The sequence below is a fragment of the Lissotriton helveticus genome, chromosome 5_1 (assembly GCF_964261635.1).
Source record: "Lissotriton helveticus chromosome 5_1, aLisHel1.1, whole genome shotgun sequence".
Lineage (NCBI taxonomy): Eukaryota > Metazoa > Chordata > Amphibia > Caudata > Salamandridae > Lissotriton > Lissotriton helveticus.
In genome coordinates, this window is record NC_136065.1 from 1,039,514,899 (window position 1) to 1,039,542,066 (window position 27,168).

Consider the following 27,168-nt stretch of genomic DNA (forward strand, 5'->3'; position numbering starts at 1 on the left):
AGCAGTCCACACCCACATATTGATTCTGACTTTGCTAAAGTTAAATTTCTTTGCATTTGTTGCGATAAACTTTTGTGTTATGGGAAACAGTCTATCGACCTAATAAAACGCAGGATACAGGATCATTGCTGTCCTCGACATTAGTTGTTCTTTTTTTCATTCTTTTGTTCCGGTTGGAATTTGTTGAGAAAACACAAAAAAAATACAAAAAAAAAGTTATTTTTAGAACTACCTTCACTGGTCAAAGAAAGAACTATATTTCTATGTTAGTGTGTAAAAGTTTGTCAGAATGAATGTGTAGTTCATAAATGAATGAATGAATATATTACTAGTGTATGGAGAATGTGAAAGTGCAGAGCTATAAGGAAGTGCTACAACCATACAGACACTCATTCTCAAAAAAACAACCAATAACCCATATAGACACTCGTGTAGCTACTCACCAACCCATGCAGCCACTTATACACAAAGTGAGACACTGATACAGATATTTACATATTTAAACATTACTCGCTAATACATGTATTCACTAAGATACACTTAATAAGTCAGTTATAGAATGAAATTTACAAAGAAAACATCCATTTAGACGCTTATTTACCCATTTATTCTTCCATCGACCTTTAGATATACATATATAACATTATTTATTTTTCTGAAAGACACACATTCAGTGGATGATGTCATCAGTGATGTCATCAGTGATGTCATTTGAGATGTCATCAGTGATGTCATGAGTGATGTCACTGACCATGTCATGAGTGATGTTATATGTGACGTCATCAGCAGTGCATTGCGGGCGCATAAGTTATAGTTAGCTGAGCTAGCTATAACGGAGGAATTTCAAAGGTTTTGTATGAGAGAAATGTTCAGCTAACTATAACGTGTGAAAACTAGGGTTTTTTCAATGAATTTGCATGGTTTTTTAAATGCTAATTCCTAACTATAACTTGTGTGAAACCTATGGTTTTTTCAATGATATATATATATATATATATATATATATATATATATATATATATATATATATATATATATATATATATCTTCTCCCAACCCTCTCCTCACAGAGAAGAAATGAGCCGCACTCCAGTGGTGAATTGTAAGTTTCTGCATTTAATGGCAATAATTTCCAGGCATTTCCTGACACGTTTTGGTCAAAACATTTGACCTTTCTCGAAGGTGTGCCTTTACATCCACACACCACTACGAAACTGCTGTTTTTATACTTGTTGGCCCCTATTGGCCACCCCGATGGGTAAAATTATTACTGCAGCATGCTGGTACTTGTGGTGAGAGACAATTTTGATTTCTTCAACCCTCCAGTGGGTGATGAGCACATGTTTGTTAAATGAAGTCCTTTACAGCTCACCGCTGCTGCCTGCACACCTATTCTCGAGGCTTCTTGAGTCGTATGATGAAGTAAGTCTTTGGCAGCGCCTGCTGAACCCTATGTGTTTACGTTCCTCACAAATGGTTCTGTTTCGGGCAGCCATGGTGCACTTGCTGGTGGTGCGTTGCTCGTGGCTGAAGCACGCCACCCAACATTCTGCCAACCCTCTCCTCACTGAGAAGAAATGAGCCGCACTCCAGTGGTGAATGTTAAGTTTCTGTAATAATCACATTACATAGTGCATTGGGGAATATACTGGACACCTCAATCAAAACCCTAAATATGCAGTCTGACAAATTAGACATACAAATACAACTAATGAGTACCATGGCTGGATATATATCCGGCATAAACAAAAAACTAGATACTATGTTCAGCACATTAGATATGATCCAGGAGCAAACCCGACCATGGGGATCAACCAATATGTGTAGTTGCAACCCCATATTGGAAAAATTGAAAGATTTGCCATCCATACTGAAAGATATTTTGCAGGAATGCAAGCTTGTCAACCAGAGAAACATCAGTACACTAAATGGAAGCAACCTTATCTCTTTTGTGCAGTGTATAAACACTTCAACCAAGGATACAGTCACACCAAAAAAGAGCTATGAAAATAAAACAGAAGTGTTAGCACAACAAATATTGGATCATAGAATCAGGTACGACGAATTAATAAAGCTAAATGACGCTCCATCAGAGGAAACCAAAACATCAGGAACTAAATTCCCCGTGGGACACTCCAATCATTATAAACCTACTGAGAAAGCTACACCTGAGATGGATTATCATATACCAACTGAGAAAGATAAACCTGAGTTGGATGGGAAAGAAAATCAGATAAATCAAAAAGGTCTAACAAAGCGGCAAAAAAACGAGCAAGAAAGAACAGAAATCAGCTGGTAAAATGTTTACCTGCCGAGAAGCAGGTGTTGATTAGCTATCCCATTTTTAACTGTGCAAAAACACAAAAAAATACTGAATTTGACCCAAACCTGAGGGCGCAACTATCACCCACAAGTGCAAAGAATGAACATAAAGATTTGAAGCATATACCCCAAAAAGAGAGAACTAAACCCATGCCCACAAAAGCAACTGACCAGACGCACAGGGTGTCTTCTAAAATACCAATGCATTCTGAGGGTATTGCAAAACCACAAACTTCAGGTGCTGGTAACGGAACCAAGATCGACTTTACGACCTTATCGTCTGCCTTAGGTGAGGTGGATTGGAGCACGGAACAAGTGGACAGCGACGTAGCACAACTGGAAGAATCTGCAGCGAGTCCACAAAGTGATTTGCAACATAAGGTGATAATTCTTAACCAAAAAGCGTGCACACCACAGCAGAGCAAAAAGCACAACCTTAATGAGCCTGTTCAAAATAAGCGTGAAGCCATCAATCAGGGATGCCAAAGGACGGTCATTAAAGGTACGGAAGACAACAAGAAAGTATCATCCATCCAGATCACTGTTCCAAACGCCAACTCCAGACCAGGCAAAAGTGATAACAAACGTTAGGTCATTCACAGCCAAGGTAGATAAGGGCCGCTACGATCAATTACAAGTAATAATAAACTCAGGCAATAAAGAATTACTACAAAACACCGAATTAACAAATGTAGTAAAACTTGGACCGAGTCCCACGTCTGTTGCTAGGGAAAAAGGACGGTATACACAAACTGGTGGCCTAAAACGAGATTGTATGGATGGAACTCCTAAAGGCAGCATGTCAATTGAGCAGCCTCAGAAGGATGCTAACAAGCAAATAATAAACCTCCCGTGTGTTGATACAAAGGCTCACGGAAGCAACAAAACAAGAAGGACACGGCCAAATGACAACGTACGTTCCACCAGAGAATTAACACCAGACTTGAAAACTCCAACAGTAGGAAGGCTACTCTTCATTCCCAATTATAAAGTACACGGTAGCAAGACTATTTAAATCGAGGAAACATTCTTCATCTGACATCTACAATTACAAGTCTCAGCCAAATAACAACAGCCAACCTACTTTCAATAGAATTTATCTCCCTTGGAGATAATGTAGCAAAGGAAGGCACACTGGCAACATGGAGGAATGAGGGAATCGTTAAGAGCGTTCTTGCTGAAACTACCAAATGCGAGGAGTGGGTAATCAGTCTGAAAGAAGAGGCAAAACTGGGATATCCAACGCCCCTTCTAAGGAAGCACAGCAAAAGAGAAGATCATACACGAACAAGTCAATCCACTTATACCGTACTACATGGCACCAGGGGAGCAGATAAAGACAACAATGATAGCCCGAGTTCGACACAGCGCTCTAATGATGACTGAACCTGTCGTGTGGCAGGCAGAGAAGAGGGACACTAGATTAAACTTCTCTCCTGGAACATCGCAGGAGCAAAAGACATTTTAAATGACACTATAAAAACAGATACTTGGGGCATGTATGACATCATAGCCCTCCAGGAAACATGGTTAATGGAGCCAATTGATGTACCAGGTAGACTATGTTTCCACGCCAACGCAACTCGCACTCAACGTTATGGGCGTGCCAAAGGGGGACTCTCGGTACATGTATCCACCGCACTTAAGATCAAGGCCTCTCAATTACCCACATCATCGGCAGATATGCAAATTATCAAACTGGATGGGATGACCCAGGGTAAAATTGGAACAATTATCCTGATCAACGTTTATGCCCACCCGAAATATACAGCTAAAAAAGAGTTCTTCAAACGCATTAATAATGTCGTCTCCGACCTTCGCCTCGAACAACCGAGATGGGACATTATACTGACAGGCGATTTCAATGCCAATCTCCTGCATTGGCCGGAAGAAGAGGATAACATCATCATAGCAAATGAGCAGTGGGGCGTTGACCCCCAGGAAATTCCACCCGTAAAGAAGATGGATTCAGCTGGCAGGCAATTGATGTGTTGCTAGGGACAGCATTTAATATCTTATTGTAATTTATGAAGGGGTCCCCAGGAATACAACTGGGGCTGTGCCAGGCACCCTCACTGAAGCCCTAAATTCAATGTTTCCCGGGTCATACAACTGATACTGTGCTACTCGCTCGCTGTTGATAGTCGGATGGTGATGCGACTAGCGCTATGCTAGATGCTATAATTGAACGCCGGATTTCAATGATCATTATGACTACAACTGATGCTATGATAGCCCCCCCACAATAAGATGTTAGGAGAAGGACCAACCACGGTTAAGTTGACAAGAAACTCAAATTATAGGGACATGTTAATTCCTACAGGGAGAGTTACTCTTCGCGTGTTACAGCAATTGAGGACAGGGTTTCTCAGGTCAGTCCTGCGAGGCATTGGCCTCGGTGAGGTCACTCAAGTACATTATCAACACGTATGACGTCAAAGCAGTACATCACAGGCCTTGTTGTCACACCTTCAAGAGTAGCTCCACACGTAGGTGCAGTTACACACATGGATTAGGGGTCTGTAAAAAGCAGCGAGGCACCAATTGTAGGAGTTAGGACAGTTATCGCTTGGTCTGGAGGTCAGGTTGCTTGGCACGACCCTCGGTGAGGATTCTCTCAAGTATACTTTAAACGCTTATGGCGTCATAGTACATCTCAGGCCTTCTTGTTTCACCCTCAAGGGTATTCATGGGAATGGGCACAATCAGGGAAAGAGCCTGTGCACTGGTACCTTGAACATCCGTGTGGCATCGCAAGGTACCATCTCCGGCCCCCACCCACCCCAGGTCTCCTGGTGACCCGGAAGTGATTGAGTCACTTCCGTGTCACGATGGGAACAAAGGCCAGGCCGGTTAGATCCGGCCTGGTCTACGAAGGGTTAAAAGGCCGTGCAGCGCGAGAGTCGGCCTCTTTGACTACTGCGCGCCACGGCCTGCCCTTTCCAGCCTCTAGGAGGCTGTAATTAATTTCCCCACCCACCACCCCCTGAAGCAGATGATTGTTACTGTGTGTTATGAAGATTTTCACAATTTTGTTACAAGTGTTTATGGATGACAAAAGTGTCGGAATAATACGTTTTTGTTCCTTAGAACATTCTCCCGTTTTCAGGTCATCAATCGTCGTATTTATTGCTATACCTTGGTCAGGCGGTAAGGTCATGATTGGTGACCAGTTAATTTAAGGTCCTTAGGGGGTGGCGCCATTCTCGAATGGGGTCGCCCAAAGGGTGAGACAAGTGGTCTCTCGTGGAACTCCAGGGGCAGGTACAGCCTGTTGGGTACATGGGTGCGGGGGAGTGAGTCATGCTTTCTCTAGGCTGGTTAGCCACCCCGCACGTGCTCAAGGACGCCAGTAAACGGCGCACAGATGCAAGGGCCCCCTTTAAATGGAGTTAATAGGGCATACGGGGGTAAACGGGGGGGGCGGAAGGACCCTCGCGGTAAGCGGGCCCTCTGCGCATGCGCACTTCAACAGAAGGGTGTGGTTAATCGGGCGTACGGGGATAACTGGGGGGAGAAGTACCCTCCCAGTAAATGGGGCCCCTGCGCATGCGCACTTCGACAGAAGGGCGTGATTAGTCGGGCGGACGGGTTAACCGGGGGTGAAATACCCTCCCGGTAAACGGGCCCTCTGCACATGCGCACTTCTTCAGGAGGGTGTGGTTTAGTAAGGATCTGACACCAGTTATTGACCTTGCCGTAGGTCCAATTAGGTACGCAGAAAATCAATATTATAAGTGATTGATATGTTAGTCTCGGATAGGAAATACCTTGTATTAGAAGTATGTTAAGGTTAGCCATCTGATATCTGTATATATCAATTGTAAACATTTTCTGCGTAATTGTGTAAATATTGTTTATTTCAATTTTTGATTTATTTTGCATCTTTTAATAAATACGGCCGGGGGGTCGAAAGATCCCCCGCCTTCCAAAGAAATCCCTCTCAAGTCCTGTTATTAAATGTTGGTTAACGGAGGGGTGGGGGTCCTCCGGCAGCCCCTGGCCATATCATACTTGTTGGCCCCTAGTGGCCACCCCGATGGGTAAAATTATTACTGCAGCATGCTGGTACTTGTGGTGCGAAACAACTTTGTTTTCTTCAACCCTCCAGTGGGTGATGAGCACATGTTTGTTAAATGTAGTCCTTTACAGCTCACTGCTGTTCCCTGCGCACCTATTCTCGAGGCTTCTTGAGTCGTATGATGAAGTCAGTCTTTGGCAGCGCCTGCTGAACCCTATGCGTTTTCACATTCCTCACAAATGGTTCTGTTTCGGGCAGCCATGGCGCACTTGCTGGTGGTGCGTTGCTCGCAGCTGAACCATGCCGCCCAACATTCTCCCTCACGGAGAAGAAATGAGCCGCACTCCTGTGGTGAATGGTAAGTTTCTGCATTTAATGGCAATAATTTACAGGCATTTCCAGACGCGTTTCGTTCAAAACATTTGACCTTTCTCGAAGGTATGCCTTTACATCCACACACCACAACGAAACTGCTGTCTTTATACTTGTTGGCCCCTAGTGGCCACCCCGATGGGTAAAATTATTACTTCAACATGCTGGTACTTGTGGTCCGAAACAATTTTGTTTTCTTCAACCCTCCAGTGGGAGATGAGCACATCTTTGTTAAATGAAGTCCTTTACAGCTCACCGCTGTTCCCTGCACACCTATTCTCGAGGCTGCTGGAGTCCCATGCCGAAGTCATATATATATATATATATATATATATATATATATATATATATATATATATAATCTCAACTCAAATGTATTTATCATAGGCGACTTGTGAAGTACCTAGTTGACTTTTATAAAGAAATAACGTAGCAGCTCAAATGTAATAACTTATTACAGTTGAGTTCTGGCATCACAATACCTGCTTGTGGAAAGACAAGTAAGCTTATGGAGTGCAATTAAAGTATCTGTTTATAGAAGGAAAAACATGTATTTTTCTTGTGCTCTGCTTTTCTGGCTGTACAGTGACAAGCAGAAAGGAGATATTTATGTCATCAATTTTTTTTTACTTATTAGGTAATTGTAGAAAAGTTGCAATCTTTCTGCTACTGTGAGGTCAAGGAACTCCTCTGACTTGGAATAACCTAGGGGGTACTTTATCGCATATACAGCCCATATATATTTTACACTTACCACCTGCCATCCAAATTAGGCCTGAAGAAGTCCGACCTAAAGGCAATGTGAACTAACTGGAACTCTAAAGTTACAGATCTGAATTAATTGCACCTCAAATTAACAAATCTGACCAGAAAAAGTGCACACTGTGCAGATAGATGTTCTAAATAATAACTGTTTCCATATATTTTAATAAATACTATTTCATCATATTAGAATTCCTGATGCAAGAACTAGGAATGTGAGAGGTGCTGCAGTGAAAGAGGGCGGTGTAGTGAGCAAATGTATCTATGTATTATGACTTCATGGTCTCATTTTCACTTCCAGGTAGATCCACTCAGTTTTTCATCATTTTGGAGGTAGATAAAATAGGTACCATTGAGGTGGCTAAAAATAACCATCTCCTATTTAAATGCCAAGCGTGAATGTGCACTTTAGAAATACAAAATATGTACAAAGCTATTTTTTTAAATTTACAATAAAGAGGTCTTTGTATGTTTTCTTGCAATATGCAATGTACTTTCAAAGGCAAGCGGTCTAAAAAGACTGACCAGCTGCTAAGAATTATTTTCACATTGTGATTTCTTGTCTTTCTTTCCATTTAGTAACTTGGCTCTGGTGACAATATTGCCAAAGTAAAAGAGTGTGAGAAAAGATGGCTGGAGTTAATCTATGATTCACATAATATATGTAAATAAAACATTTGCTTGGTTCACAAATTAAACTATTAAGTATTTCAAAAAATATCAGCAGCACTGAAACATGGTGGCACTTGCTGCGAGACCCACGGTATGTGAGCACGTAATACTGCCCAGTACAGGCAGCTGTAGTGCGGATAACATGGTGATATTAAATAACGTGCTCCAAAGTGCACTGTTGGACCTCACGCCACTCCAGCCTTGCAGTCTCTGAGGGCAATTGTTTTCTAAGTAGCATTTGGATTTTTCCCAACCTGATGTCTTTTGTGAGCTCTAGTCACTCTCTTGTCAGCTCCCCTACTCTCAGAACGGTTCCAGACCACTGTGGAAGTATACCTAAACCCTAAATATTTCACTTGCCTGCCTTATATACTTTGGCTGGAGCCTCTAAACGTGTCAGTGGTTTCCTGGACATTGCCAGCCAGCGGGACGCACGCAGCTTAACTTTCTGCAGCAGTAGCGCGCCTCTGCCTCCAGGGACTCCGGGGAAACGCGTTTCACTGCAGCTGACACCGGCCTCGCCGAGGCAGGTCCCCGCAGAGAGAGAGCGGGTCCCCGGCAGCGTGCAGTCCGCTGGGCCTCGCAGACAGCTCCTGTCACTGGCTGTCATCGTGGACTCGAGGCACAGGGAAGGATGCGATTCAGCAGTGACCAGGGAGGCTTTAAGCAGCCTAATTGGGGGTTCCCCCGCTGGCGGCAGCAACGTATGCGAGCCTACCCTCCTGCATCCACCCTAGCAGCCGTCCGAGCCCCTGGCAGTCAGATTCCCAGCAGCGAGGCTCCTGGAGGGCTGCGTGTGAGCTTGGTGCAAGTTAATGTGAGACACGAAACGCGCCTCGGGGAGCTACGTTCGCGAGCAGGTAGACAGAAAGGAAAGACCTGAGGGCAGGCGGTGAGGTAGGTCTGTGATTTCAGCTTTACACTCCGTCTCCTTTTTACTCTCGAATAATGTGAGAAGGAAGCCCGGTGTCATTTGTGTCTGATTAATAAAAATGTGAATTAACACCCCATGCAAATCCGTACTGCAGACGTCTCTCTGCGCGATATGATTAGGATGCAAACTTAAGGCGTGTTTATTTATGCAGTTCCTCACTTTAAAACCCACACTTTAGATTTTTTAAATAATGTAAAAAAAATGTAATGGTTGGACTTGAAAAATGACGTAAATATTTCTCAGACACCAACAAAATGAATATTAAACTGGGATTAAAAATTCAGAATTTTACTATACACCATTGCTGGTTGAAAAAAGGTGACAGAAGTGAAACGCAGAAAGGTAATATGAGATAAAAGACGTCAATACGTTGAAAAGAAACGAAAGCAAAGAAAAGGGGCGAAACGACGATAAATCCAAAGAGAATAAAGAGTTTCACACAGAGACAAGGTGGGAAAGAAGGTGAACGGCAGAGCCGCCGACAGGTGAAATCAATGCAGGTGTCAGGAGGTGAGCGAGCTGCGCCCGTGGGGCTGGCCGGGCTCTGGCAGTGCTCGCAGAAGGACTGGAGACTCAGACACAGTTACTCTGCACAGCCAGAGCTGCCGGGACTTGGCCTCTGCAGATTGGCTGCCGGCTAATCCCTCCAGGGCTTTTTTGTAAAACCAAGAGGTGGGTGGTGCTAAGCGATCTCCTGGAGTGTGTAAGGAGCGTGGACGCACAGGAGCCAGCAGCACAGACTCAGGCGCTGCTGGTGCAAGCACGGAGGCTCCGGTATTCTCCCAGAGTGGGGGTTGAGGACTGAGGAGAGCTGGTATGGTTTTGGGGAGAAACAGGTTTAGACACTAAAAGAAGAGAGATTGGTACAAGCATCAGTGAAGCCCGCCTAGAGCATCTCTGTGGTGCAGAGGACCGGCCTGCGCCCCAGGGTCACCCCTGCCTGTGCAAGCCATGCAGCGGCCACTGAGCCTCGGGGCCTGGGCCAACCCTGCCCCCCTGCTGCTGGGGCTGCTGCTGTGCGCCGCCGCCGAGGAGTACGACTACTACAGCTGGCAGCTGGACAGCTTCCAGAACGGGCGCTTCTACAGCAAGCAGAGCCAGTGCGTGGACATCCCCAGCGACCTGCAGCTCTGCCACGGCGTGGGCTACAAGAAGATGCGCCTGCCCAACCTGCTGGAGCACGAGAGCATGCCCGAGGTGAAGCAGCAGGCGGGCAGCTGGGTGCCCCTACTGGCCAAGCGCTGCCACACGGACACGCAGGTCTTCCTGTGCTCGCTCTTCGCGCCCGTCTGCCTGGAGCGGCCCATCTACCCCTGCCGCTCCCTGTGCGAGGTGGTGCGGGACAGCTGCGCGCCCGTCATGGAGTCCTACGGCTTCCCCTGGCCCGACATGCTCAGCTGCAGCAAGTTCCCCCTGGACAACGACCTGTGCATCGCCGTGCAGTTCGGCAGCAAGCAGGTCACCCCGCCCCCAGGTAGGGACTCTCGCTGAAGTTCTTACTTCAAATCACGAGTGCAATCATAGTTGCATTCAGAATAATATTCATTATATTTCATATGATGTATTTTGATTCATTGAAAAGCCGAGAGCAATTATTTTGGTGTTGCACAAAATAATGTATTTGCATTACATACATATTAAGGTCATATGGTACCAGAGAGGCATGCGAAGTTGCAGAAAGCGCTTATAAGTTGAACTGTGGAATTTGCAGTCTTTTTTTTTTTTTTTTACCAAAAATGAGGATTGTCTGACTCTTTGTCTTGCGTACCGTGTTTTGTTGCGGATGTACCGGTGGCAGTACGGGCACTGCCCATCGGAGTACTTAGTACTATGTGGTTTGGACCATTGGTTCACATATAAAGGCACCGTTATTGGATACAATATCACACAAGTGTTTTGTCAAAGGGAACCAAAAGTAATGGCATGGAGCTCAGTAGCTTTTAAGTGCATGATTGAGCAATCGTAATAGATTTGATAATATTAAGTCATTATATCGTGCTTACTACTACAGATTTTCCAGCGACATCAGATCTATTGCCCAATTCAATGATACGCTAGACTCATTAAACACAGTGTTTGTTCTAATGCACACCTGCACTTTCCAAGCTCTTGCCAAAGTGAACTTTGGTGGGGATATCGGGAACTGATCAACATATCCCATCGCGGAGGGGACGCCCCTTTCAAGCCTCCTCCTAATTTGTATTAAGAAGGGATTATTACAAAATCCATTTTGGAGCCAGATATGTTTTGCAACTCATAAAATGGGTTTATAAATAGAAAAAAACTTTTTATGGTTGCAAACCATGGGGCATATGTAGGTAATTTTTGTTTTGCGATTCTCAAATTGCGATTTTTAGGGAATCGCAATTAGAGAATCGCAAAACGAAATGTAGGTAGGATTAGCAAATTTTTTTGCAAATCCTACTTATTCCTTATTTGCGAAACGCAAATTGAGATTCGCAAATTAGGAATACCTTGTCATTCATTCCTATGGGCTAGAAGGCCCAGAGGAATGAATAGGAAGACATTCTCAATTTGCGATTCTCAATTAGAGAATCGCAAATTGAGAATGCAATTTCAGGGTTGTAAGGGTGTCAATAGGACACCCTTTTGCACCCCTGAAATTAACATGTGTGCAGATGTGGCCCACATGGCACTTTGAAAAATGCCATAAAGTGCATTTTTCAAAGAAATCGCAAAATACCACCAACCTGAAGTTGGTGGTATTTTGCGATTCCTTAAGCCAAAATTTGCACAACTTGTGTGCTTCCTACACTGCATTTCAGGAATCGCAATTTGCGATTCCTCAAATGTAATAGCAAAATAAGGAATCGCAAATTTTGCCATTCCTTATTTTGCATTTGGGTTTTTGTGTTCTACATAGCACACTGCCCTAATTGCGATCGCAAGGCTTCCTACATATGGCCCCATGTGATTTTGCAAAGAGCAGGATTTGCGAATGCAAAATGGCTTTGTACGTCTGGCCCTAACTTAGCTAATAGGGCTCACGGATTTACTTCTAAGCATTCTTGCAAACATGTGGATCGACCGACCGACGGACGGTATCACAAAAATTACAAACATTAGCCCATGGAGGATTATGCTTAATTGTGTTTTGAGGTAATTTCCAACTCTAATGGAATTCTCAAATAAGTGCAGGACTATTGTTGAAAAACTGCGATAGTCGCTGCTGTCCAGGAGCATTCACATGCATTAAATGTATGCCTGAAAATGTTTATCCAAGTGGAAAACCCTACCTACAGAAAAATGCTGCCAATGTGCATTTGTACATTTAAATTTGTCTTTGCTTTTCTCCAGAGTGGACATATTTTGCCCTCTGGCGAAACACCCTTAACTCTCGGGGTGTGAACCCACTGTCTGCTGATCAGAGGCACTCATAATGAGCCCGAGATGACAGCGCTGATTGTCTTTTGAGCCGTAGTGTAACTTCTAGTGTTTGTATTGGGATGAGGATGAGTAGTACGTGGTGGGTGATTGGACGAAAGAATGCTAGAGTGAATTGGTAAGAGTGAATGAGTGATTTAGTTGATATGAGTGAGTTAATCACAATCAGCTTTATTCGATTTTCTGAAAGAACCCATGTAAGCATATCATACACAAATATATCACACATTTTAGGATGATAAAAACAGCTGAACATTAAAAAAGTGGGTTAGGGAACATCATTACAGTGTAGTCCTACTTTTCCTGGGCCGCATCACAGTGTGCGTGACTTTATGCACAGTACACAATGGTGAACTAACCAGTCATAGGATTTGTGCAAGCAACTCTACACCAAACAGCCACTCTGCCATAATTTTCCTTTTGACAGTGTGATGTTAGCTAAAGGGAGTGTAATCCTTGATGTTGGTAAAACAGTCTTGTATCTAACACAATTGGGCATTTTTTTTGTTGTTGCAGTTTTGAGGTACTTGCTGATGAAGAGGTTATCGAAATCCTTAGTAGTCTTGCAATATCAAGCAAACTAAGCTAGGCGAACAGTCAGCCACAGCGTGGTGCGATCCACCACCCACCTAGCCATAGTGCAGTGCGATTCACCACCCACTCAGCCATAGAGCAGTGTAATTAATTACCCACCCAGCCATAGAAAGGTGCGAACCAAAACCCACCAAGCTATAGTGCGGTGCGATCCACCACCCCCCAAGCTATAGTGTGGTGCGATCCACCACCCCCCAAGCTATAGTACCGTGAGATCCATCACCCACCCAGCCATAGCGATGTACGATCCATCACCCACCCAGCCATAGCGATGTACGATCCATCACCCACCCAGCCGTAGCACTGTGTGATCCACCACCCACCCAGCCATAGCGTGGTGCGATCCACCACCCACCCAGCCATAGCGCAGTGTGATCCACCAGCCACCCAGCCATAGTGCAGTGTGATTCACCACCCACTCAGCCATAGAGCAGTGCAATTAACCACCCACCCAGCCATAGAATGGTGCGAACCAAAACCCACCAAGCTATAGTGCGGTGCGATCCACCACCCACCAAGCTATAGTACGGTGAGATCTACCACCCACCAAGCTATAGCGATGTATGATCCATCACCCACCCAGCCATAGCGTGGTGCGATCCACCACCCACCCAGCCGTAGCGCAGTGCGATCCACTACCCACTCAGCCATAGAGTGGTGCGATTCCCCCACCCACCTAGCTGTAGCACAGTGCGATCCACCACCCACCCATCCTAGCACAGTGCGATCCACCACCCACTCTGCTGTAGCGCGGTGCGAGCAACCCAGCCTTAGCACAGTGCGATCCACCACCCACCCAGATGTAGTGCAGTGCTCTCCACCACCCACCCTGCCATAGCACGGTGCGATCAACCCAGCCTTAGCACAGTGCGATCCACCACCCACCCAGATGTAGTGCAGTGCTATCCACAACCCACCCAGCCATAGCGCTCAGCACCGTGCTCAAGTTGAGGTAACTGGCACAGATTTGACTCGTCAAAGCCCATCAACATAGATGGCGTCTCTGGCCTTCTTTTTTTCCTATCTGCAGTGCATATATTAACTTGAAAATTGTCCGAGTTAGTGCAGGGTTTGAAGCAGTGCTGTCTCCACGCGGGCCTTTAAGTGTGTTAAGTAAATTGACGCTGTCTTTTCAGTTGTGAGAACAGCAGCACACACTTTAGTAAATGATGGCATATATTTTTGTATAACATTTTATAAGAATTTTCAGGTGAGACATGCGCGATTCAATCAGGTTTTTCAGCATCTGAGCGAAACCGAGCAGGTGACAGAGGCCGCCAGCCAGAGCCTGGGTACAGAGAGGCCATGAATCCATGGATGTTTGGAGCCTCGTGGTCTGGGCCTGTCTGTCTATAAAGAGGAAAGAGCTAAAATGCTAAAGCGAGAGCCCCCCATGGGCCACTATTAGTGCCGTTCTCGCCCCTGAGGAGGGCAAAGCTCCCTCACACCTTCACGCAAGGCCAAGGTTCAGAAGTGAGTGAGCGATACTGTGAGTCCGGTCTACTTGTTTGAGGGACTAATGTATCACTCCAATGATCACTCAGTCTCTGTGGACACGGATTTGAAAACTGCTGAGCTCGCCCAGGGTTCCAGCCTTCTGAGGTTGATAACACGAGTGCCCTGGAGTATGGCAGCAATAAATATGGTTGAATAGCCGCGTCCCCTGTTAGGGGCATTTGCTATGCTGAAGGGGATAGACCCTATGTCCAGGGGATGTTTGAAATGATTCAACTTTAGTTAGATTCAGATGTACTGTGTTTATGTCAAAGTGATTTTAATTTTTCATCCACCATGTCACACATCATATTGTTTCAATAAATCATAATCTTCTCATGATAAATTTCATCCAAGAAAACGTATATTGCATTATCCCATCCCAGTGCATTTCGGGCCGAGGCCCTTCGTCAGGGGATATCAATTATTTCAGACCAGCCGGCGAAAAAGCACAGCACATCTGAATCTAACTAAAGTTGAATCATTTCAAACAACCCCTGGACAGAGGGGCACTTGCTGTGCTGAAGGGGACGGACCCTAATGGTGGACACTGACATTCTTCATTGTTAACACACACTCCAGCATCAGAGAGTGAGACCCTTTACAGCACAATACAAATTGAGTACGAAGAACAACAGTTGGATTGACCAGTGCGTGTTCCCATTTATCTATTTGAACAATAATATGGGCCATATGTCACGGGATCACTTCTGCGTTCAATGTGCGCTCTATGATGAATGGGTGAATGTGAGTGAGTAGATGAGTGAGCGGTGTCAGAGTGCGAACCAGACAAGAAGAGCTGATAATATTCTGCTTTAGAGCGGGGCTACGTTTCTGGATGATGCGGGGAGGATTATGGGTCTGGGCCCAGGGAGAGTTGCAGGACGCAGAGAGCGCGGTGGGAGGATGTCCTACAGGCGGAGCTGGGATCTCTTGTGGTGCTGATAATTATGATGCTGTCATTTTGGATGAGAGGGTGGGAGGGAGCCAGGGTATGTGGGTATTCACTTGTGACTTGCGACTTGTGACTTGCCAGCTGTGTTTTTGTTGGTTGAAAATGCAAATAAAAATATTTCACCCCCAAAAAGAGAATATTCTGCTTTAAGGCTGCAGACAAAACAGCAGGAACATTTCTCTGATACATTACGTTTAGCCTGTCGCCTGAGGTCCTGCAGCATTCCACACCAGCTCCACGCTTCCCTAACAGGCATGGCCGCCCAGAGAGTGCAGCTGTGCTGTGGAGATTTGTGTACAACTTGTAAGATATACCTTCTTATATTTATTTACTCATTTGTAGAGCGCAACGAATCATCCCGAAGGGGATCTCTCGGCACTTCGAGAAATGGGCACTCATAGGCAAGGACCACCTAAAAACAGCCAGGTCTTATGCAGGCAGGGCAGGCCCGGTGTCCTTCCACGGTGTTGATAACATGAGTACCACTGATGGGGGTAATAAGTGCCAGTGACGGGGCTAATCGTGAAACCTATTCTTTAGGTGCCAGGGTAGGGTTCAGGTTGTGTTGAGTGCCATTGAAGCCAGGTTGGCACAACACGCTGTTCAAGTTGTTGTCATCAATCTCCCATGGGGAGAAGTCTGGGGATTTTTGTCACCATCGTGGAAGCTGACTGTGCCAGGGTGCTATCATATCACTGTTTTACATGAGTGTGCGCTGGGCACTGTGGGCTTGGATCCCTTTTTTTCACCCTTCGTGTCAGCCATCAGGCAATTAAAAGTGCTAATAACTTAGAGTGCCACGCTATTTTCTATCTCAGAAGTCAGCAACATGTTTTCAGGCACCATTTTCACTTTCTGTTTGCAGTCAGAAAGTAGGAGAAATTTGCAGAAGGCCTTCGATTTCTGAGCTGGTCATTACTAACTGGACACCCTGACTTCCCCTGACAGTCCTGTAGCCTCCTTGAGGTGGCATAGCTGACAGTGACACGTTTCCTGTCGGATTCACTGCCTTTTTTTTTTTGCAGTTTTAAATAGGGCGAACTCCCCAAAGGTATTGGAGCGCTTTACATGGCCCCAGTTACTTTACACAAGAACGCATTTATTTTGGTAGGCACTGGGAGATTGAGTGATTTGCCCAGAATCACAGGATGTTGAGCCGACCGAGACTCAAATCCGGTTCCCCAGCTCCAAAATCGGCAGCTCCGGTCGTTACAGCACATCCTCTGCCTTTTTTGGATCCAAGCAAGCATGTCTTATCTGAGCAGGATCATAGCAGCTCATCCCGCAGCACAAGCACATACTTTACTGTACTCTTATATGCTACGTATTGTGGGGCGTATGAAATAATAAGTTATAATATCTACACAACTCTTAACTGTGAAAGCAACTGCAGTGCTGCTAACGCGGGATTACTGGTTACTAATTATCTTACCAAATCCCAAACTATGTCGACTGAATCGTTGGTACCTGTCGTTGAGTAAAAGGTAATCTCACAATAAGTCAATCACTTTAAAAACTTACACCACTCTAAATGACCACTGACCAAATTTAAGTTTTAAAGATTTAATATAAAGTCAAAGATAACTGAAGATACAAACTTCTCAAAATGAGATTCAAAAGGTAAATTGGTATCACTATAAACATGAACTTCTTGAATAATCTAAGTCTGAAGAACAAAATATTAAGTACAAGCTCAAAGACCATAAGGGTTGTCAAAATAGATATAAGTTGCAATCTCAAAGTCATTACAGAAAAGAAAATTAAGGTTAGTCTGTCCCTACACTATTTTAAATGACATCCCTACTTAACAAGATCTTAACCCTCTAGGTGTCAGCCGTGGTGACTTCCTAAGAAGATCACGCACTTCTCTTTGTCTCTTCTCTAATAATGGGTCTCTCCTGATCAGCCTATCTGCCTACCCATCCGCTTCCTTAGGCTCCCAAAATCATCTGCTCTGCTCTCCTCCCGGGTCTCTTTCCCTAATACCAAATCACATTTTCAATAGAAACGCCCCTTGGGACGCCCCTCACGTGGTACATCTTTGCGCGGCAAACTCCATGATGGTACTCTTGAAGACCCTCGTTAAAGTTGACCTTGGTTCCCAGGCTTCTTCTCCAGTGCGCTGATACCCCCTGAAATTCCTGGAAACTCCTACAGGCCTGCGCAAGGCGCCACTGAACAAAGTCCCTTTCATTCGAGCTGATTAGGACCCTTGCACCTGCATACAGCTCGTCCTGCAGTGGGCCTCAAATTCCAGACTCCACCATATCTTAAGTCGTAAAACACTCTCAAAGCTCTTTGCTGGACACCTCGCGACCTCTTCTCTAACGAGCACATGACGATTTACACGACATGACATTATCTCCTCTGGCCTACTTGATTTACATGCAGCAGGTCCCTGCACTCTTAAAACGTTAACTTGATTTAAACAGCAAACATTCTTAACTAGCATACGTTTCTAAAATAACACATCTATAAAGCATATACTTTTAACCCTAAGTTCAATAGTACATTTGGAAGAACCATGTCAACCTTATCTCACATTATTTTAGCAGCACGTTCAGGTTTGCTGTGAATTGCCCTAAGGCCTACACATTATACTGGATTTTAAAGTTACATTTAATTCGGACATGATTCTTTTAACATGAGAACATGAGGTTTTCACATATATTCCAACATTTCTACATTAATCTCACACCGTTATAATTATAGTTACTCTACTTAACATTCTATACATTTCACTACTGAATATAAAACACTCTGTATATTTCACTCCTGGATATAAAACACTCGTGTGCAAAACATGTTTAAACTAACTACGTGCTTGTAAATATGGCGTACTTATACATTTTTTTCCAAACTTGTGCTCTCTCAGTCCCCCCTTTGATGACCTTCAGGGGTCATCATCACCAAGACACCAAAAAAATGTAGAACCCTTCAAAGAGAAGACAGGGCAGTGCCACCTCTTTTCATACTCTCTAATGCTTTCAGACTCTTATATTGAGTGTCCTGCATCGCTGTCAACTCTTCTTCCTGTTTCTTCATAGCTCTCTGCAACCTATTTGCTCTATAACATTGATACAAACGCACCAATCCCCACAAAGTGATTACACAAATCACTATTATGATGATGGGTTTCAGTATGTACCAAACGATACCCTTTCCTAAGTTGGCAAACCAACTTCCAACTTTACCCATTCCATGACCTACTTTTTCCCACACATTTACCTTTGCTAGGTCCTCAATTTCGTAGTGTATGGCAGTGATGTTTTGTATATACTTCTCTAAAGGTTTTGAATTGTCTGGAATGTAAGTACAGCATTCCTGGACCTTCAAAGCCTTACAGACTCCTCCCTCTTTTGCTAACAGAACATCTAGAGCAAGTCGGTTCTGAAGAACCATTGCCCTAATCGATTGCATCTCACCTTCTATCAGCATCAATGATCTTGCAGTACTAGCAGATAGCCTATCTACGACTGTAGCTAACCTCCTAATTTTGATGTCATTCATTATCAATCCTAAGAAAGGGAATGCAGCACCTAGTACATCTCCAACTACTTCTGCTGCACCCAGCCCTCGTTTCCATCTAGTTGATATTTCTTTCTTAGGCGTGTCTAAATTCTCAACATGATATATTTTAGGGAAGACAACAGCCAGATAGCATGATCCGTACCAATTATCTGGTAACTTCACATAGGCATTTCTTCCACATACAAAATATACATTTGGTATTGCTTGCATCCCTTTCAAAAAGTTCTTAGAGTAATACTCCAATTGAAAGGCATGTTCACAATGGACTTGACCTACATAAAAGTTTTCATAATAGGAGTAACTCCTGTGAATGCACAGTTTTCCCCGTTTATCTTTATCCAAAGCAATTGGACCAATACTACCTTTTCTTTGATGTGCCCTTTCCTCCTTGGTCCAATCTGTTTCCCATTGTCCTGATGCCTTCAAAATCTTCTGCCTCCTGTATCTAGTATCTACCTGTGCTATAAACCTTTTCTCAACTTCTGATATTTGACAAGTCAGATTGTTCCTTCGAGCATGTGAAGTATCTAACGTTTTCCATGGAATAAACCATTTGTGTAATCTGTCTTCGCTTTTGTAGTAGTCCCATTTGTTCAAATGCTTGAAATTCGGAACCTCTGGCAATGTCGAGTCGAAATTCGAGAAATAATACTCGAATCCTTCCCGTCCATAAAACATGCTCAACAATAAACTACACGTTATTCCATACGTCAACGGAAGATGATGGTATCTGATACCCTCCTCCACTGAAGCTGGTAATTGCATACAAACGTAACAATCCTTCACTTCCATGGCATCAACATATTCATAAAGCAATTTAGCATAAGCATTTGACTTGTAATTTCCCTGTGACTCATCTGTGTGAAGCCTTTTTATTTCTGCATCTAACAATGCTTTGTCTTTCTCATTGATGTTTCCCTTCTCTTTAATAATGGTAGTTTTCGGTGTTGATACTCCCTTATCCTCCTTGACTGCGGTTTCATCCCCTTCGTGTCCCGCTAGGAATGAAACAGTTACCACTAAAATTATAAGAGAAACCACTACTCCTAAAAGTGTAACAGCTATACATTTTGCCCTGCGGTTCGGGTTGCCAGCCTCCATGTTCTCAAACAGTGTAGTTTTTGACTTTCTTCCAGCATTCACTTCCTCTTCTTTTCAAACAAAGTCTTTCTCTCTTGCAATGTCTCTCTTTTGAACACTTGGAAGCTTGACAATTTATTCCCACAAAACAGTTCAAAGTCCAGTAGAAATTTAGACAACCCTAGCCCTTCTCCATCCACTAAAATGAAACCCCTATCACTTTTCTTCTTCCACTCGGCGCTAGGTTATCTTGCAACAAGTTTACAATTTCTTTTCAAAAGTCTTATTTTCGTCTGAAGTTATGTATGACTCAAGGAGTGACACTACGTCTTCATAAATGTCCATCCGAAGTATCATTCCCTCAGGTTCTGGGCAGTTCGTACCACAACATGGAAAGTCAACTTTTTCTAGGATTATTCTCCTTATTTCGCTCAAGACAAGTGGACGGACAAAATTGAGAGTTAGCGTTTTTTCAATTTCTACTCCTGGTACTATCAGTTCTACATCCACAATTACAAAGGGGTCCGTTCTAATCAAGATCACTTTCTTCACCTTTCCAGTTCTGCGCCCCTTTGAAGACATTCACAATATGGTATTAATCCACAACAATAAGCGCTCCTAGCATTTCTACTACTCGCTCAAGCATTTCCAAACGAAGAAGAGTTCCCTCCAATATTGGATATCGTGAACAGCAAACTGGAAACTCAACTGTCTCTAAAATCAATTTTCTTATTCCACTCAGGAGAGCAGGATGAACGATGTTGAGTGTCAGCAACCTTTCGGTCTCCGCTCCTGGCAGTAGAAACCTTATTTGCACTGTGATGATCGGGTCAGTTCTGATCAGTTCCACTTCCCTGATCCTCCCTGTTCTGTGTCTCCCAGACATCTGCAACAAGGTAGGTCCAGTCGGGAGTAGAGTATCTTCTGCTAGGCACTCGCACCCTTCTTGATCTTCTAAGACCCTCCTCGGCTTGATCCTGGATATCTTCTTCTGGATCTGAGTCTTCGGATATAGGAGCAAGCGTTTCTTCTTGGGCCGACCTCAAACTTAGCCTTCTTCTCCTTGCTGGCCAAGTGGCAGCTCCAAGCCTTATTCTCCTATTCCTTGTCCTCTCACTTGGTTCTTGGTCGCTCTGATACGGATCTGAGTCTGAGTCGTATTCACTTCTGCTCTCTCCTTCAGTTGCGTCTTCCGTCTCACTGCCGTCCTGCCTTCGCTCTTCTTCTGAATCCGTTGCGTTCCCAACTTCTTCCGACACCCCCTCAGCTGCCTCAATCCCTTCTTGCGACTCTTCTTCCACTTCCGGGCTTTCGTCTGGGATGGGAGCTGTTCCTTCTAGAGGTGCTGGAACTCTTCGAGTATGGGAAGCATGGATCCAATTTGGCAGCCCCCCGCACTTCACCGCGGTGTTCGTTATCAGGATTACCTGAAAGGGCCCACGCCAGCGAACATCTAGGCAGTTCTTCCGGACGTGTTTTTTAACTAAGACCCAGTCCCCTGGGTTCAGATCATGACACAGGTTCCTCGATGCTGGAACTTCAGCCGCATGCACCTGAAGGGACACAGAATGGATGGCGTCAGACAGTCCTTTACAATAATCCAAGATCAGATCATCTGTAATATTCAATAGAGCAGTAGTTGGAACTGTAGGAAGTCTCATGGCCCTCCCCATCAGGATCTCGTGGGGAGAAAGACCTGTCCTCCTGTCAGGGGTGCTGCGCATGCTCATGAGCACTAAAGGAAGAGCATCTGGCCAACTCAAAGATGTGGATGCCACTACTTTAGCCAATCTATTCTTCAACGTGCCGTTCACTTGTTCCACAATTCCTGAAGCTTCTGGTCGATAACTACAATGCAGCTTTTGATCGATATTCAGTGTGGAGCACAACATCTTCACTATTTCGCTGTTAAAATGTTTTCCTCTGTCAGATTCCAAAGAGGCAGGCACCCCGAAGCGCGGTATCAACTCCCTGAGCAACAACTTTGCCACTGTGAGTGTATCGCACCTACGTGTAGGGTACGCTTCAACCCATCTGGAAAATACGCATACAATCACCAACACATACCTAAGGCGATTGACTCTTGGCATTTCGATGAAATCTAATTGCATTCTATTGAAAGGCCCCCCCGACCTCCCAATGTGACTCAGTGTGACTGGTGTTCGTTTGCCTACGTTCAGTTGTTGGCAGGTAACACATCGTTTACATACTGATTCTGCTGCTATTCTAAATTTAGGGCAATACCAAGTTTGCCTAAACACTCTCATCATAGCATCCCTTCCTAGATGTACTGGACCATGTATTTCTCTCGCCATGGGATTAGCTAATTCTTCAGGTAACACAGCTCTCCCATCTGCTGAAACCCAAAAATCCATTTCACTTCGCACGCAACCTGCTATTTCCCATGCCTTTTTCTCTGTTTCAGGTGCGTTCTCCTGCATTATTCTTAAATCCTCCCAAGTGTCTACAGTTTCTAACATCATACTTAATTCAGTCTTTTCTTCTGCACCTTCTATTTCCACCTTTGAGAAAGAATAATTTTGTTCCGCACAATAGCGTGCGACTTCATCAGCGTATCTGTTGCCTTGTGACACAAAATCTGTATTCTTAGTATGAGCTACACATTTTACTATTGCGATATCAACTGGACCTTGCAATGCTTCTAACAACAGCCGCACAAATTCTCCATTTCGAATGGGCGAACCAGAGGAGGTCATGTAACCCCTCTGAGACCACAACTGCCCGAAATCATGAACCACACCGAAACCATATTGGCTGTCAGTGTATATGGTGACTCTCTTTCCGTTTCCTGCTATGCAGGCACGAGTTAGGGCAATAATTTCTGCTACCTGTGCGGAATGTACTCCTTCCAGGCAAGCGGCTTCCACAACTCCAGTAATGGTACAAACAGCATAAGCTGCTCTCAACCGACCAGTATCGTCTCTTAAACATGAGCCATCAACAAAATAAATTTCATCGGGGTCAGACAATGGCTCATCCACAATATCTGGTCGGGGTTTCGTGCATAGTTCAGTCACATCAAGGCAATCGTGGTCTTCACATCCTTCGCCTTCTATTACAGTAGGTAATGGCATCAAAGTAGCAGGATTCAAGACAGAGCATCTCCTGAGAGTCACGTTCTCTGCGGCAAGTATAACTTGCTCGTAGCGCGTGAGCCTACTATTGGTCAGATGCTGCGTCTTCGTCCTGGTCATTAGCAATTCAACTGAATGTGGTATATTCACCACCACTGGATGTCCCATCACAATACTCTCGCTCCTTTCAATGCTGACACCCGTTGCAGCAACGGATTTGAGACATCCGGGCAACGCTGCGGCTACTGGATCTAATGTAGCCGAAAAATATGCAACTGGTCTACGGGCATTTCCGTGGGTCTGTGCCAAGACTGACAAAGCACATCCCTCTCTCTCACAGCAATAGAGTGAAAATGACTTCTCGTAATCGGGCATTCCCAGAGCCGGAGCACGACATAAATCGTCTCTCAGCTGTAAAAACGCCACTAGACATTCTTCATCCCATGGTACCGGATCACTCACCTCCTTGTGCCTCAGTTTCTGTAAGGGCTTTGCTTTCAGTGAGAAGTTAACTATCCACTGTCGGCAGTAACCCACCATTCCTAGGAACATTCTAACTTCTCTCTGTGTTGTAGGCGCATTCATTTTCATTATCGCCTCAATCCTCTCTGGGGACACCTTACGTTTCCCTTTTTCTAACCTATGCCCTAGATACTGTACCTCTGTCAGACAATACTGCAACTTGCTCGGAGATACCTTATGTCCATTTTCAGCTAAATGATTCAGTAAGGCAATTGAATCTGCTTTACAAGCTTCCTCTGTCTCTGACGCAACAAGTAGGTCATCTATGTACTGTACCAGAACCGAGTTCTGTGGCAGTACTAGATTCTCAAGATTCTTCTTCAACAACTGATTAAAGATGGATGGGCTGTCTGTGAATCCTTGGGGGATTCGACACCATGTTAAAACGCGATCTTCCATTTTAAAAGCAAAAAGATACCTGCTCTCTTCATCCAATGGGATTGAAAAGAAAGCCTGACAAAGATCTATCACTGTGAACCATTCTGCTTGACATGGTATTTGAAACAGTATCACTGATGGATTCGGTACCACGGGACAACATGAAACGACTATGTTGTTAATTTTTCGTAAATCCTGCACTATCCTGAATTTCCCGCTAGGTTTCTGCAAACCCATAATCGGGGAGTTACAAGGACTACCCACGATTTCTTTCAGTATTCCCTGTTGAATCATTGACTCGATCACAGGCTTTATTCCTGCAATCGTTTCCTGTGACAATTTGTATTGAGGCGTTCTTGGAAACTCAACATTTGGTTTTACCAATATTTTTACCGGTTCTACCCCTTTAATCAATCCTATATCTTCTCCTGTGAAATCCCACACCTCTGACGCCACTGCATCTCTTAAATCTTGGGGAAGATCTTCTACAGTCAGAGTAGGATATAGTTCTACACAGAATTTTGAATTGGCCACCTTAAAGGTAGCATCATCGTCGGTAGTCTGTACCTCCACTCCTTGTGGGGTGCAGTATATGGTGCAATTCAATTTGCATAACAAATCCCTTCCCAACAGACATACCGGACTCGAGTCACAAACCACAAACTGATGTTCGTTCATGTGGTTTCCAATTTTCACAGACACTGGTTCTGTCAAAGGACTAGTCATTCTTTTATTTGCGACTCCTACCACCTGAATTGTTTCCCCTGACATTGGCAAGTCTGGAACCACCGCTGATCTCAGAGTCGAACGAGTAGCCCCAGTGTCCACTAAGAACGTAGTGGGACACCCTGCCACTTCTGCCTCAACAAATGGCCCTCTTTGATCCACTTCTAGGACTGCCCCAAGGGTACAGTCCTCTTCACTGCTCACCCGTTGTCCTGTCAATGGATCAATGTAATAACACTTTTCTTCCTCGATAAACAGAGGCATTTGTTTAAAGACCTTTCCCCCAGCTGCTATCTTCGGTGGCTGTGGGAATTGGGCCCGTGGAGCCGAAGTCCCCCCTTTGGCCACCTTGCCTCCTGGAACTGTCACCTTTTGCACTGGGACTTCTTGGACCTGCTCTTCTACTTCTAGCTCTCCATTTTCAGGGTTAAAGGGACACTCGCGTCGCCAATGCCCCACCTGGTGACACTGATGACACTTTGTCGTTTTCTTTAGAGTGGCAAAGTCTATCCTAGGTCTCTGCCCTTCCTCATTATCCTTATTCTGACCGTTTGGCTTTCGTCCCATCCCCTGTTTCTGCTGGCCACCCTTCCCAGCGGACTGCATTTGCACCACCATCAATTTCTCCTTTAGATTCTTGGCTTTAGAATCTATCTCGTCACTGCAGTACCTCGCATAACGTAAAATCTCATCTAGTGGTTTGTTCTGCCAACAGATTAAATGTTGCTGTATCATCAAACAAATATCAGGTCTCAACCCCAAGACAAACTTTGACACAAACTGCCCTATATCTTTGGGATCCATTACATCTAGTCCACTGTATTGCTTGAATGTTTTCAATAACCTTTCATAAAACTCGTGAACTGTCTCCTTGGGTTCCTGCCTTGTTCGGTCTATTTTTACCCAATCTATGTCCTGTGGTGGTACCTTATCTTTCAGCCATGCTATTACCCTTTCATACTTTTGCATGACAATCTCGGACGGTCCATTAGTCCGAGCATCCCTCACTGGTTCAGTATTTGGCCATTCAACACTAGTCTTGCACGGGGTCCACAAATCAGATGGGACCACGATGTCAAACAACGTGTTCAAATCTATCCCCAGTACTTTCGAGATTTTGACAAACCTCTCTACCTGTTTATACCATTCTACTGGATTGTCCCGCAACTTCGGAAATGAGTTGGTAAATGCAGCTAAATCTCCTCTACTCCAGGGCACATGTACATAATTTCCGTTTGATATTTCTCGCAAAGGGAATGCCTCCATATGCATTACCCTTCCCTCTGGGGTCATCACATTTGTACTTCGTCTAACCGTGCCCTTTTTCGACCACCTTTCTTCCCATTTATCCAGTTCCCTCCACACTCTTATCCCTGATACCAGCTCTCTTATGTGTGTTTTTAATCCAGTAGTTCTCTTCTCATCTAGATCCTGGTCTGCGTACTGTAATCTGTGGTTACTCTGTAATGCCCTTGTCCTAGACAAATCCACGGCATATCTATCTGCCAAATCAGTCAGTTTCTCATGAAACGCTCTAGCTTTCCTAGTAATATCCTTTGCCATGAACAATAACTCATCCTGTTCATACAATTCTATCCTTTCCAAAGGCAATGTTCCATCTATTATCTCATCAACATCTGATTTTAAACTAGTAACATCAAGCCTTTTTGCCTTAATTTCAGCTTTTAAGACACTCAATTTAGCTCCTCCATCCGCATCTCTCCCATCCCAGCTCCGAGATCTTCGTTTAGGTATTGGTGAGTTATAGGGAGTCCTCCCCTGTTCCCATCTCTCTAGGTCCCATGCCTTTCCATCTTCTCGGGGTGGGTGGTGAAACACTCCTTCATGCCTCCTAGCCTCCCTCTCCCCATCCTGGCTAGTTTCACGGGATGCAGGGTAAGATGTTCCATTACTCCCTCTTTCTTCCCTACTTCCCTGTGATTCCTGATTATTCGAGGCGTGGCGGGACCTATCGCTGTTCTCCTTTCTCCAATGTTGAACGTCTTCCCCAAGTGTATGATGAAGGCACCAAAACCTATTCTGAAAAGCCCGTACCGCCTCATCTCCTCCTTTCCCCCAGAGACGGGACATTTCCTCACATTCTACAATCCTAGTATTTTGTTCCGGCTGTTCTCTCTGATTTGTAGGACATGCATCCCCTCTATTCTCTTGACTTTGGCCTTCCCGGCCCTGACTGCTTTCGCTGGCCCCGCAATGAGATACAGTCCCGTTCCCCTGCTTTCCCACTCTGGTTCTGTTCTTGTCCTGTTACTTGGAGATACTATGGACCCGTCCCATTCCCTCA

General features: G+C 44.6%; 1 protein-coding gene across 1 annotated transcript in view; it reads left to right on the forward strand.

Annotated features, from left to right (window-relative positions):
- The first annotated feature begins 9,657 nt into the window (after nucleotides 1-9,657).
- The window catches only part of SFRP5 (secreted frizzled related protein 5), a 139,398-nt gene continuing 121,887 nt past the window's right edge, over nucleotides 9,658-27,168 (forward strand). Inside the window, exon 1 of the mRNA XM_078643567.1 lies at nucleotides 9,658-10,557. Coding sequence (XP_078499693.1) covers nucleotides 10,035-10,557 — 523 coding nt within the window. The 5' untranslated portion in view covers nucleotides 9,658-10,034. The remainder of the gene's footprint in view (nucleotides 10,558-27,168) is intronic.